The 14,622-nt window shown below is 44.4% G+C and overlaps 1 protein-coding gene across 1 annotated transcript in view; it reads right to left on the minus strand.

Moving 5' to 3' along the window:
- lamc3 (laminin, gamma 3) overlaps positions 1–14,622 on the minus strand; it is a 220,913-nt gene that overhangs the window by 89,335 nt on the left and 116,956 nt on the right. Inside the window, exon 10 of the mRNA XM_039764395.1 lies at positions 3,490–3,670. Within this exon, the coding sequence (XP_039620329.1) occupies positions 3,490–3,670 (181 nt within the window). The remainder of the gene's footprint in view (positions 1–3,489; positions 3,671–14,622) is intronic.

A 14,622-nucleotide genomic window follows, 5' to 3' on the forward strand; every position in this document is an offset into this window, starting at 1 on the left:
CCAAGCAGAAGTTAGCCACTCTACCAAAAGTGCTGTTGAGATGGCCCCCCTTCCAACAAGTTCTCCCCTCTCAGCAGACATCTTCTAAAGCTCAGCTGGAGTAACTATTGTATTCTTGATCACCTTACATGGCCCTACTTGCTGGGTTATTCAATTTGTCCAGACGTCCAACTTTAGTAAGAGCCCTGACGGTTCCACGCTTCTTCACAATTCTTGAGGCCGTCGTTCTCCTGGGAACACTCAAAGCTTTACAGGTGCTTTGATCCTTTTGCCCTGTTCAATACCTCACCACAATGTTAACCTGGAGGTCTACAGAGAGCCCCCTGGACATCATGGCTTGTTTTTGTCCTGACATGCAATGTGAGTTGTGGACCTTTCCATACACAAGCCTGCATGGGCCTTTCTAAACAATGTCACACACGTGCGCATGGGAGGCAGCCAAAGGGCTCAAATGTCGGTAATTCCATGCCAGACCAGGGGAGGGTGCAGTGCATTAACCTTTTTATTTCCTTTTTCCTGCAGACCAGTCACGGGAAATCCCACCTGGCCCTGATGACATCACTTCCACTTCCAGCCCTGATGACCTCATTTCCTTGGTTTAGCTTTACATCCACCATTTTGTCTCTCCGGCACCGGTTTATCATTTTGAACTCAAAAGAATCATTTCTTTGCCTTGCCAGAACAATCTACTATAAATGGGGTGGGGGGGCTGGTGGGGGGGCTTCCCAAAACCTTATTTTTGTCTCTTTTTCCTTTGTTGCTGTGAAACCATGCAGTTTGCCACAGGTGGACTCAAATCAAGTTCTAGAAACTTCTCAAGTAGAAGTAAAGCAAACAGGAGACACCCAAGTACAATCTGGAATGCCACAGCCAAGGCCTTGAACAGGAATGCGAGACTTATCTGTGTGATTTTTAATATATTTGCAAAAATTTCTGGAATCACGTTTTCACTTTGTTGCTATGGGTTATTGAGTGTAAACCGATGGGCAAAAATGGCAAATTTATCCACTTAATATTAAATGTGCAACATAATGAAGAGTGCAGAAAGTGAAGGGGTCTTCATACTTTCAGAATCCACTTTAAAGATCTTGTAATGAGCATTAGAACAATCTGCACAAGAAGAGGCCCCTCAGCCCACCAAAGCTCGCCAGTCCTGTCCATTTCACTCTTCTAAAAAAGCATCAGGTTGAGTTTTGAAAGTCCCTAAAGTCTTACTGCCTACCACACTACTTGGTAGCTCATCCGAAGTGTCAGATCAGCACCATCATAAACTACAAGATAGGGACCCTCAATATACAAACAATAGACATACAAGGACTAAAGACAAGTGTGACCCACCCAAAGGTGACAGCAAAAAGTTCACTTGGTAGAACTTTCAAGGACACGAGTTGTGCCTAACATGATGGGTGTGGTCTTTGGCCGGCTTGTCATCCCGGCCAATACCCCCAGGCCGCCAGATGGTGCCCTCCCTAAAGTATGGAGGTGCCCCGAAGACCAGCAGGGAGTCATGGACTATGTAGATTTTATACACGACCCTGCTGGATACCACAGGGGCCGCAGGAGGGAGCTGCAGGGAGGACCGAAGAATCATTTGAGCCCTATGGGGTGAGAAGAAGGACTTGTTCCTGACCCGGAAGTGATAGAGAATCACATGGACTGGGGATTGGGAACACTTCCGGGTCAGGGTATATGAAAGGACTGTGGGAGCTCCCAGGCGGTGAGCTGAGCTGGGTGGAAGGGTGGCAACGTGTCTGGGAGTTGGAGGATTGATTTATTGTTTAGTATTGTGATTTATATGAGTATAGTGGAGAAGAGGGTGCTTTGTGCACTGTGGTGAATTAATAAAGTCAACATTTGGACTTTTATCTGGTGTCTGGAGTCTTGGACAGGGGTTCAAGGGAGCGATACAGCCCCCTATCTGTCACATGGTTCAAAGAGAGACCTGGACATGACATCACACTTCCTCGTCCCATTGGTCCAAGAGGTACATTGATGAAGTACAAGAACAGCAGAAGTCCAGGCAATCAAAGAAGCTCAAACCCTCTCATCATTCCATCCATCCAGAGGCTATGCTGGAATCTCAGCGTCGTCTTAAGAGCATCCCGAGCTGAGTAGTGCGCTGGGGATCCAGTTTTGATAGTGTGGAGGGCCGGACGCCCCTTTGACATATGTTCCAGGGGAGCAACCATGGGCTCCTCAGAACCTCCCCTGGGATGCTTGGTGGCAGCCTCCCTGGCAGATGATGACGCCGCAGTTTCCCGCAGGGCTCCATGGGAGATGGAGTTCTCCACAGCCCTGTTGGGATCTGGGGTGGCTGCCAGGGGATGCTGTATGGATACCGGAGCCAGCCTGGACAACTCTACATCCCTGCCCGGAAGTGCAATCAGGAACAGGTGATCAAGCACCTGGAGGACTTCTGGGTGGGCTATAAAAAAGGCCAGCGACCTTCACATAGCGGCCAGAGTCGGGTGGAAGGAGGGCAAAGCTGTGGAGGAGTGGTGGTGAAAGAGAGAAGGGTTGTGGTTTGTGTTACTGTGTTGTGGCTGGAGGGTTCACGGGGAAGACGTGCCCTCCAGCTGAAGAAAGAAATAAAAGTCTTTTGTTGAGTTTTACACGTGCCTCAGTGTCAAGTCTGTGTCGGGTCGGGCGCTATTTCCCAATAGCAAAACAGAAAGTTAATTAGGCATCAGAAACATTGTGGGCCCCTTTGCTCCTGGGGACCCCTGGCCAGTGCCCATATGTTAAGATGGCCCTTTGCTGGATCAGAGGCCAAGAGTCTCCCTCTCCGTCATTCCAAGGACTTTGGTGGATCAGAAAACAGTTGGCTTACTAAGATGGAGAGCCACTTGGCATTCTGGACATATTGGATGCTTAAGCTTCTAGTAAGAAGTGCTGTTTTCCATCCAGGTTGTATTGGTGTCATCGCGTCACACTCATTACTTTGCTTCTGTTTTGGGCTCATCAAGGATTGTTCATTTATAATGCAGGAATATAAGTGTGAACCTTCTCTCCTGATTTTTTTGTTTTTTTGTTTTTGATGTTCTCTCTTGTTGCTTGCAGTTACAGATTGAAGAGGAAGGAAGCAGTCGGCCCTGACAGTCACCGTAAGTGGAGGTGCAGATTGCAGCCTCATCTTTGTGACATGTCAAGATATGAGGGCTAGAGTGGGGATTTGGGACCCTCTGTTCACATCTACTTAACAAAGAGTCTGAAAGTGAGAATAGAGTCCTACATGACAAAACACCTTCCCATCGGAAAACTGCAAGTTAAGCATCATGGGCTTCTAACACATTCTTTTATTCTTTTCCTATTTCATCATCTCAGGAAGTTGGAATTGGTCCTGGGTGGGATGCACACTTTCACCCTCTGCCAGTTAACGTACCTGTCCTGCATGTACTTAAGAGTGACTCCGTGATTCCTGTCTACCCAAAATCCAGACCATTTACTGCTGGCGGGTGGGCTAAACAAGGTGTCAATAAAGACGCTTACCTGAAGACAAAGGTCCCTGCAGAATGGACACTCTCTGGCCTGGGAAGATGTGCCGTCACCATTGCTGCTGGGCCCTCAATGACCAGCATCACATTTCTTGGGATGAGGTGCCCTCCATTTCCACTGAATGTGATGGAGAAGGGCTGCCCGTAGCTCAGCTGCTGGTCCCCCAGAAACTTTTCTGTGAAGCGGATGACAAAGAATTAGGAATGGAGTGCCTTGGAGCAAAAGACGGAGTCCTAATAATAAGAATGCCACCTTTCAGTGGCGAGTGTTATGTTCAAGCTAGTAACGCTTGGACCTTCGGTCCCCAACAAAAGGTGGTCCATACGCCTCTCACGAATCACAGCACACCGTGGAGGGTGCTGCAGTGTCCTTCACTGCCACCCCAATGTTTCTGTGGTGCTTTCCCTAAGATGCACACCATGTTCTCTTGAGGCCTTTCTTGTCTTGTCACCCATGTCATGTGGCCGTGCTGCCACTCACCGTGCCAAGGACCTGAAACTCAATAACATGATGAAGGAAGCCCACACCGTTAGTATTTAGGCCTTGTATGAGTTTCTGCTGTGCGTGTAATGTATGAGTGGCACTTGCAATGAAAATAAGTGGCCTGTGCAATGTGCTTCACTGTCAGCAGAGCTCACCATGGGGCTTTCCTGAAAGCAATGCCACATGCATACACCGCTCTACTTCTCCTGTCATCCCCTGCACACATCCATGCTGTTACGTGCCATTTGATGGACACAAAGAGCAATTTAGTGGCAGAGGCAGCCTGCACATCCATTTCATGGGTTGCATTATGTACAAGCTGTTGACTGAGATCAAGACCAAGGTTTACGGCCTAGTGGTTCGTGAGGTTTTGCATGACAGATAGTCTGCGTATCTGTGTGTCCGTCCAGTTGTTATGCCTCTGTCATGGAACATCACAAACATTTGTAGCAGTAAAATGCATTGCAGTTTCTCATTCCAACAGATGGAGCATCACAAACATGTGGCTTAGTAAAATGCATTGCATTTTGTCATTCCAACAGATGGAGCATCACAAACATTTGGAGATGTAAAATGCATTGCATTTTGTCATTCCAACAGATGGAGCATCACAAACATTTCCAGTACTACAATGCATTGTATTTGTCTTTCCAACGGATGGTGCATCAGAATCATTAATTCAGCTTTTACAAGTCCCATTCCAAATGGCATATAACAGAAACATATAGATTGAATTTGTCACTCCAATAAATGGCACATCACAAACTTTTGTAATAATGAATTTTATTCTAAAAATGTTTGTGATGCGCTATCTGTTGGGAGTGACAAATGCAATGCATTTTATTCCTACATGCATTACAAAGTACTTTCCAGTAGATGGTGCACTGCAAATGTTAATGCTGAGGTCTACGTTAATTATTTAGATTTCAAACCACTTTAGATGGGCCCACAGCTAGTGCTAAATGAAATAAAGAAAGGTTGATTGATGGAATAGCTGTGAGATGACTTAATGCTCCTTAAAAGACACTTTATAAAAATGTGTTGATTGATGGACTGCCATATCTCAGACAGGAATCCTCCTCTGGCTGGGGTTCTAATTTGTGTTTTATGTCTCTTTTGTTCATTTTTGATCATTTTATTTATTATGTGCATCTTTCTTTACTTTTGGTTTTATCTATGTATACAGGTGGTGTGTTGGTGGTCTCCTAAGAAGTGGGGTCATCTGCAACTCACAGCTAAGAACTGTCCTGCACCCGATAAATCCAGAAGTTCTTCCACAGTTCTTGGTGGTTCATTTCAAGTGTGCTTAGTAGAGATGAACTCCTGTTATTTTTGCGAATTTAATGTGTTTAGTGATTTACTGGATTTTTTGGACATTTTTCTCAGTTTATCAACTATTCTTGGTATTTCATATTGGGACTTTTGGCTGTAGTGGATCACCTTATTTTTTGGGTCACTCCTATTGCCTGTGCACTCCATGGAGCTTCATTGTTATTGGAGAGCATTTTTTGTGAAGAATAAATCATATTTCATAAAGAGTCTACAAAGCCCTTTTTTTGTCTAGCCGGGGTTTTTGACTGAATTTCCCCCTCAATTTGCATTTGTGAGGTGGCATAATAACCCCTTGAGAGATACTCAATAAAGTAATATAAATTGATGACTGGAACAAAACTGGAGTCCCATCCACAGACGGTTCTTACCCTACACCCAGTACCACCAGAACGGGCGGTGGTCCCCTGGACTCTAAACTGGATTTACAGCTGGAAGATGGATAGAAGAAATGAGAGATCAGACAGAAGGGCAGCATTAACATTGGGCGATTGGGGGGGATCGGGGGTGTTACGAGCTTTCTTTAGCTTGGTGGCTTTACTTACGGATCAAGTCTTGTCAATGGGTTATGCTTATTTTTTATGAATTATTATTTTCCATGAGTTTGTTTTTTATACCTATCCATCCATCCATTATCTAACCTGCTACATCCTAACTACAGGGTCACGGGGGTCTTCTGGAGCATTTTTGTTAATATTGTTTTATTTCGTTTTTTAATTAATATGTATGTACTTTGTATTTATGTTTGCTAATGCTTCGTGTCTTCTGAGAGTGGAACCATCAAGAGGTGGGGCCACCATGCTGTCATTACTGAGGGACCCCCCAACCTTTTATATTTCAGGTTCAGGGGTTCATTGTGACAGTTGTGGTTTGTGGAGCGCTTTAATTTATTTTTTTCCGATCAATGGCTTTTTTTCTTGGATTCTCATTACTGGATTGAGGATTTGGTCTTGTTAGCCTTGGGTTACTGCATCTCCCGTGTTTTATATAAAGAAAATATCAAGCCAGAGGTTTACGGTTTTCCTCTCCACTTGAAGGGCTTCAATTTTTGGGGCATTTTAAGCATTTTGAGAGTTCTCAGTGTTTAGGAGCCTGAGCCCCATTTTCAGCCTGTGTAGGCCGTGAAGCCTGCCTCTTGATTTTGGGGCCGGGGTGCCTGAGATGGTGCCTGTTTCAGAGTCACGTTTTTCTACATTTCGAAGCCTGCTCGTTTTTTGGGGGGGTCACTTTTTGTTACAGACTTCACTATTACCACAACGTTTCAACACTGACATGTATGTCCAGACTGACTCCTGTAGCGTCAGGAGCAGATTGTCTTTTACTTCGTGAAATTTTGTTTTACTTTTGCAGTCAGAAGATGTGAAGGCAATCGGAATTTCTTTTCTTAAATGTGTTTTTAATATGCAGCCCACAGCTGAGCTCTCCGTCGGATTGTCTGGCATCTGTTTTGCAGACGCCAGTCTCTTTAATTTCTGCTACGCTAATTTCAAGACCTGCCTCCTCACTTTTTTATTGATTAGTCTCAAAGAGAAAGCATTCCATGTTTTTCTGAGTAGTTGATACTTTGTCTTATTTCCTTTCTTCAGTAGTTACCCACCTATACAGATTATAGTGCCTTTATATCTCTTACCATCTCACTAGACAGATTTAGGGTATCGCGCGACTGCACCTATTTTTCTGTGTAGCTGCCTATCCTTATTATGGCGAAACACTGAAGGAATCTGCCTATTGATCTAACATTGACAGAGACAGCTGTGCCATTGTGACCAGCCTAGTGCATCTTTATGCCCTTAAATGATCTGTCTCCATTTATATACTGTGGTGTATGGCCGGCCGTTCATCCCAGCCAATACCCACAAGCTGCCAGGTGGAGCCCTCCCTGCAGTATGGAGGTGCCCTGAAGACCAGCAGGGAATTCTGGACATTGGAGTCTTTATGTACGGCCCTGCTGGATACCATGGGGGCCACTAGGAGACGGTGCAGGGAGGAACGATGTTTATTTGCCTTACGTCCCAGAAGTACGTCCGAGTCACATGGACAAGGGGAGTGACATCTGACCCGGAAGTGATAGGAAATCACATGGACTGGGGATTGGAACACTTCCGGGTCAGGGATACTAAAAGGATTGTGGGAGCTCCCAGACAGCGAGCTGGCAATGCGTCTGGGAGTGGAGGATTGTTCATTGTGATTATTGTGAGTTATTTAATGAGTATTGTGGAGGATGAGGGTGCTTTGTGCACTGTGCAGAATAAATATAGTCTACTTTTGGACTTTTATCTGGTGTCTGGCATATTGGACAAGGGTTCAAGGGAGCGATAGTGCCCCCTATCTGTCACAATACATACCATTCTAAAAAAATCATGTTAGAGAAGCTATAGAACATAATGCATTATATTATATGCTTCATATATGTCTATCTATCGTGGTCACTAAGGGGCATTGTAGACCCCCAAAATGCCAGACACAACTGCACCAATCCCAGTCCTGTCCTTTTTTGTCTCACAATGATAACTGACTCTCTTTCTTTTCTTTCTTTTTTCTTTTTTCCGTTCCTTTCCTCACCCTGCTTGGTAAGCATTGTATCTGTCAGCAGACTCCGACTTCCGAGAGAGGTGAGGACGCCCTTTTTATCCTGCACCCAGGAGTACTTCCAGTGTCAGGACATTGCCCTAAGGAAGAAGTTCCGGTTCTGGTGGAAGCTTCCAGAAATAGGGACAAACCCACACTGCAGGTCCCCCTGGTGGCACCCATGGAATTCAGCAGTTCCCAGTATGCCCTGCGGGTGTGTGTCTGGGTGCACCAGTCCAAGGGACACAGCCACCATACCATTTCAAAAGGCTGAATGCCCTGTATATCGGGGTAAGGATTTTCTGTCCAACCCCATCAGGATGCCAGTCCATCTATACTGCCATGCCAACCATCCGGTTCAGACAGGGAACAGTTCTCGGTTTATGGCTGACAGGAGTGAAACCTGATGTGGTCTTCGGCTGTAACGGGGAAAAAAAATCAAAAAACCGTGCATTTTCCTAAATCTCTGTGTTTTCCAAGAGTGCACCGTTTTGCAATAAAAGTGCAATTTTTCAATTTGCTTTAAAGTTACACTGCGCGGGGGACAGAGTGAAGCAGAACTGATCGATTCCGTTTTGTTTTATCTTGTAGAAAACAAGAAGGGGCGCCGCTTTTTATTTACTGTCGGAGTTATTAAAAAAAAAAGAGAGCCGACTTGATGCTTCTGCAGAGATTAAATCCGAGAAGTTTTGAACAAAATCAGGTAGCCATCAAACAGAAAAAGAAAATGGACCGGCATGAGGCCGAGCAGCCAGCCAGCAGGCATACTCGTTTTGGCGGATGCTTTTCTCACTTCGCTATTAAGCTTTCACGGTCCGGGGTATTGAAAAAGAAATAAATAAATAAAAAAGAATAAAAAGAGGAAAGCCTGGACTCGGATCGCGGCAATTTCTTTCTTTCCATTTCAAATGTCAAAAAGTCCATTCCGCTCTATAAATAATTCGTATTACCTACAACATCGTTTAAAATTTATAGAGCGTCTTCCCGAAATGTAACTTTGAAATGCGCACGGGGCTTCAGGAGGAAATGGATTCAGCCGCTCGGCTAATTCAAGGCAGGCAGCGATTGATCTGCGAGCGCGTGTGGCAGACGTGTCGCGCTCCCCTTCGATTAGTTTACTCAGTTTAATGCGAAGGAGTCGCGCTGCGCGGCGCACGTGTCACCCTCTAGGAACTCCTTTGCGACAATAAGCCGACTGGACGGGGAGTATCTGAGTCGAGGAGATAAGAGAGTGATAGATGAGGGGCTGTGCGCGACTATTTTTCTTTTGCTTCTTGCCCGGTGGTGCAATGGATGCGCTAGTGCTTCGCAATAAGAAGACCGGAGTTCACTTCCCAGGTCCTCCCTGCAGTCCACTGGCTTACAGGTTGGCTCCTGATATGCGTTATGTCCTGCGATGGACTGGCACCCTGTTCAGAGATTGTTCCTGCTCTGTTCCCTATGCTTTCTGGGATGGACTCCAGCTCTCTCGCAACCGAAGATGTATCGACCTACAGAGCAGTCAGCAGTATCAGGGCATTAGTGACATCACTGCATGTCTGGTCCAGCAGTTTGGTAACAGACGCGATCGACCGGTAGATCGGAAATGCAGTGCAGGTAGATCGTGTTGCATTCAAAAAACTTTTTTTTTTAAACGTTAGTCTATCACATATCCTCCCTATAGCATTTGCCACTTGATTGACATACAGGGCGGCCAGTCTGAGATCTCTTTTCTTCTAACACACTGGTCATCCCGCACACAAGATCAAACGCGCGAGCTACTGCAAAACTCCGGCTGTGATCTAGTTAGCCTTCCAATGTCTATCAACTAAAGAAGGGATTTAAAAAAAAATGTTGTTTATGGGCTGGATGTTGAATTGGAAGAGGATTTTTTTCTCTCACAATGTCACAATCGAAGTGCGTTTGTCTGATCTGCCAGTCTATCATTGCTATTCCAAAGAAGGAAAATGTGGAAAGGCACTTTCGAAATGTTCATAAAAACTACGAAACTGACTTCCTTGTCGAAAAGCGATCTGAGAAAGAGAAAGGAGAGGGAACTAAAATCGCAGTTAATCGGACAGCCGTCATTTTTCACTCGGCTGAATTCAAAAGCAAAGGCAGACACACCGAAGCATCGTTCTGGGCGAGTCACTCGATCATTAAGCATAAGAAGTCCTTCCAAGATGGAGAGATGATAAAAGATGCCTTCGTTGAGGCAGATGGCTAGGGAGAAATTCCTGCTGAGAGTTCAAGACCCCTGGCCGGAGAAAAAGGAGTTTCTCCTCGTCATTAAACACGCAGAATACAAGCAACTTAATAAAGATCGATGGCCGCTAGACTTGGTATTTTTTTCCGATCTGACCAACATGTTGAATGAGCTTAATTTACAGCTGCAAGGAAAAGAGAAAACCAATATGGTCAACATGATTAGCTCAGTTAATGCTTTCAAACGAAAAATGCAACATCTGTCCTCAAAGCTGCAGCGCTTTGATTTGGGGAACATCGAAAACCTCGCGTCGGAGCTGGAGACGCAATGGAAGGCGCCTGCGCAACTTGACAGCATCTGCTACACATGGCAGGTTGAAAATTGTCTGTCAGACTTTATCTAATGGAAAAAAAGTAACGAGTCGAGTGTTGCCCAATGTAGCGGAGGAAGAGTAGCGTTTCTTCTTCACAAATGCACTCAAGTAAAAGTAAAAAGTTTGGTGCAGTAAAACTAATCTTAGAAGTACAATTTTTAAAAAAGTTACTCAAGTAAATGTAACTTGTTACTACCCACCTCTGATACTCAGTATATAATTTTTATTGTTTTTTTTTGACCTGGTCATTTTAAAAGTAGCACCCAAGCCAAAAAAGTGTGGGCATCCCAGCTCTAAGCTGAAAGGATGGCAGGGGGAAGGGCAGCAATTGGCAGTGATTCTCTAAGAGGGAAGGATAACCACACCTAACATGAAGTAACCCCTACCCTTAACCATTCATTGTACGCACAAACCTTACCAAACCCTAACCTTAACTTCTGTCCTGTAACTGCTGGTGTAGACCTGCGGTGATAGATGGTGCTCTGGCTTGGGATTAAGCTGCCTTATACAATTCAATGGCATTTCATTATACTGCTTACATGCAGAAAGCTTATTCCTTCCACTCCAAACAAAAAGTATTTCACAAAAGTTTCACATTATCTCTCTGTTATAAAAAAAAAGTCAAGATGTGATCTTCTCGGAAGACAAAGTCCTGCAAGAGACACATTAACTTGCTCCCTGCTCCTAAAACAACGACAAGCGACAAACAAAACACGCAGCTCACCAGCAGCAGAAACCCAGCAAATGATCCTACTGCGTCTCCTAACCCGAGGTCGACGTCACACAACGACGCCCCTTCACAACACGAGTGGCAGAGACACAAAGTGGCAAAAAGACAGCTGCTGTACAGGCTTTAAAATGACAGCAGCAGAAAGACAGCAGATGATCTGACGGCATCTCCTTAACGTGCGTTCAGCCGCGCCCTCTTCACAACGCGAGCAGTGTTATATGTCCTGCGAGAAAGAGATTTAACCACACCTGGGGCCGGAAATAAAGGACAAGTATTGTTTTTACAATGTCACGTGAGACAAGGCAGTGAGACATCATTTAAAACAAGTCCACTGACATCTAACCTAGCAGTTGTTGGATTGCTGTTGGCAGACATGCTTCATGTGCTCCCAGCTCTTAAAACAACGACATGCGACAAACAAAACACGCAGCTCACCAGCAGCAGAAACCCAGCAGATGATCCGACCGTGTCTCCTAACCCGAGGTCGACGTCACACAACGACACCCCTTCACAACACGAGTGGCAGAGGCGCAAAGTGGCAAAAAGACAGCTGCTGTACAGGCTTTAAAATGACAGCAGCAGAAAGACAGCAGATGATCTGACGGCATCGCCTTAGCGTGCGTTCAGCCGCGCCCTCTTCACAACACGAGCAGTGTTATATGTCCTGCAAAAAAGAGATTTAACTGGGGCCGGAAATAAAGGACAAGTATTGTTTTTACAATGTCACGTGAGACAAGGCAGTGAGACATCATTTAAAACAAGTCCACTGACATCTAACCTAGCAGCTGTTGGATTGCTGTTGGCAGACACCTGGGGCCTCATGTATAACGCCGTGCGTAGAACTCGCACTATAACATGGCGTAAGCACAAAAGCCGAAATGTGTTTACGCACAGAAAAATCCAGATGCAGGAATCTGTCCGTACTCCAACTTCCACGTCCTTCCGTTACATAAATCCCGATCAGCGTGAAAACTAACGCTCGTGCACGCCCTTTATGTAACGCCCCAAATCCTCCCAGAATTACGCCTATTTGAATATGCAAATCAATATAAATGCCCTTAAGCGCAGCCTTCTGTGAAAAGACAATGGGAAAAGCACGGGGAAAATATAAGAATTTCAGCGAATACCAAGTGGAGGCAAAGGAAAAACATACTATTTGTTCAAATAAACCGTGGTATAATCAACAAAATGAAGTTGATCGAGTGACATAGCGTGTTGGAGAAACTTGAAAGCTCACATTCACAAAATCGCACAGTGCCGGAAATAAAAAGAAGTCACATATCAAAGTTGCCGTGAAAAGAAGAGTTGTAAGCCCACTGTCTGAGTGTCATATGAAAGTTTATTAGGGTACAGAGAAAAAAGGCACACGGTGGGGAAAAAGCACGAAATGTCAACTTCAATCTCGACATTTCCACTTTAATCCGTAGTTTATTTTGTCATTTAGTAGAACATTATAAACTTCATCTTAAAATCGTTTAATTAACCAGTTTCTCAAAATTACATCGTAATTAAAGTAGCACGTTAAATGCTTTGTTTTGTATTTGATCTTCTACTCGTATGTGATCTATGTGTGTGAATCACTACTTGCTTCTTAAACTGGCTCTCTTCCTCCAACTGGACACAGAGTCCATTACATTTGTGATATTACAGCTCTCTGAATAACTAAAATACTGAGATGTATACGTGATGTCATTTTCATGATGATAGGAGCTAAAGCACATTATTAAACATGTGTTTCATGAGCCTCGTGCTCATGACAAGCATTTATCTTTTGTCGAAATTTGTCGCTGCGTTTTTAGCTGTGTTGTTATTTTCTCTTTCTGTTTTATATTCAATATATATTGGCGTAGCCGTCACTGCAGTCCTTGCTTTTCTTTCCCCAAGTAACCGATCGCCACACAATCAGCTCTGTAATAGACGTTAAGCCATCTGTAAGCTTAGCGCCGATTCTTCAAAGCGTTTAAGAACATTGAAATATCTTCGTAGTACATGTTTAATTATTCTATCCTTCACGACACTCCCAGTGAAGAATATAGATTATTTAAATGAAGTTAAAGTTTTATGTGTATAATTTAACAAACATATTTTGCTGCATTTCACCTTAAAAATGATATCGTCATCATATGTAAATACGCGCTTTATAAAGTGGCTCAGGTTGTGAGATATTATAACTGTAGTGCAAGTTTACAGTGGGGTGATTGTACTTATAAGTACAAACAGTTCTACAAGGAGCAATTGATTGAGTGCATTTAAAGTTCTTGGGATTAAACTGTTTCTGAACCGCGAGGTCTGTACAGGAAAGGCTTTAAAACGTTTTGCAGTGGCTGAGACAGCGTGTCCTTAAAGCTGTATACCGATAATTCTCTTTCCGATCAGCTGCTGCTGTGATTCACACTCAGATACAGTGATATAAATACTCTGAGTCGTGCAGTGAGAGTAATATGGAAAAAGATGATCCGCTGTGGCAACTCCTAACGGGAGGAGCTGAAAGAAGAAGAAGAAGAAGAAGGAGAAGTGAGAGTAACAACGCTAAAGCAGTTATGGTATTTGGAATACTATGGCTGTTCCCTGGACCATTATATTGTTACGAGTTAATTACAATCAGATGCATTACACTAATAAACAATATGCGGTTAGTTTCTGTGTATTTATAAAGCCGCGTCATGAAAATAATGAGTAATCACACAAGAACAGTAGCATTGCTTTGATGCTGGGTGCCGCCAGTTTGCAAAACCGAGCGGAGAACTTGCGTACGACAAGGCATGAGGTACCGTGGAAAAGTGCGTGGCTTTACGCCAAGTGTAGGTTTTATACATCGCGATTTGAACGTGGAAAAGTTCTTACGCAACATTTCTGTGCGTACGCACCGTTTATACATGAGGCCCCAGGGCTGGATTTAGATGAAAAGAGGCCCTAGGCTATTCCACTTATGAGGACCTTTCACCTCCCATTTTAAAGTTTGTTCAAATTGCTAACAATTTGAATGTAGGCCCCTCTTGATCTTGAGGCCCTAGGCTGAAGCCTAGTTAGCCTATAGGTAAATCCGGCCCTGGCAGACACGCTTCATGTGCTCCCAGCTCTTAAAACAACGACATGCAACAAGCAAAACACGCAGCTAACCAGCGGCACCAAGTCAGCAGATGATCCGACCGCTTCTCCTTAGCGTGCACTCTGCTGCCCCACCCACAACACGAGCAGCGTTATACGTCCTGCGAGAAAGAGATGTCACCACGCGAGGGGAAGTCAAAAAGTAAAGGGATTTTTTTAATTTCTCTTTTCAGAGTTTGGTAACACTGCTCATATCCAGCGCTGAATGAGTGTAGTCGCCAACACTTCTATACAACGTGTAACTCTTATTGGCGCGTTATTCGTTGGAGTGTAGCAGACCGTTAAACATGAGAGCTCCATTGTCGATCTGCACCAAGGAGGAAATGAGGGCAGTGATTCGCTTTTTGTTTG

Source organism: Polypterus senegalus, chromosome 9 (assembly GCF_016835505.1).
Source record: "Polypterus senegalus isolate Bchr_013 chromosome 9, ASM1683550v1, whole genome shotgun sequence".
Classification (NCBI taxonomy): Eukaryota; Metazoa; Chordata; class Cladistia; order Polypteriformes; family Polypteridae; genus Polypterus; species Polypterus senegalus.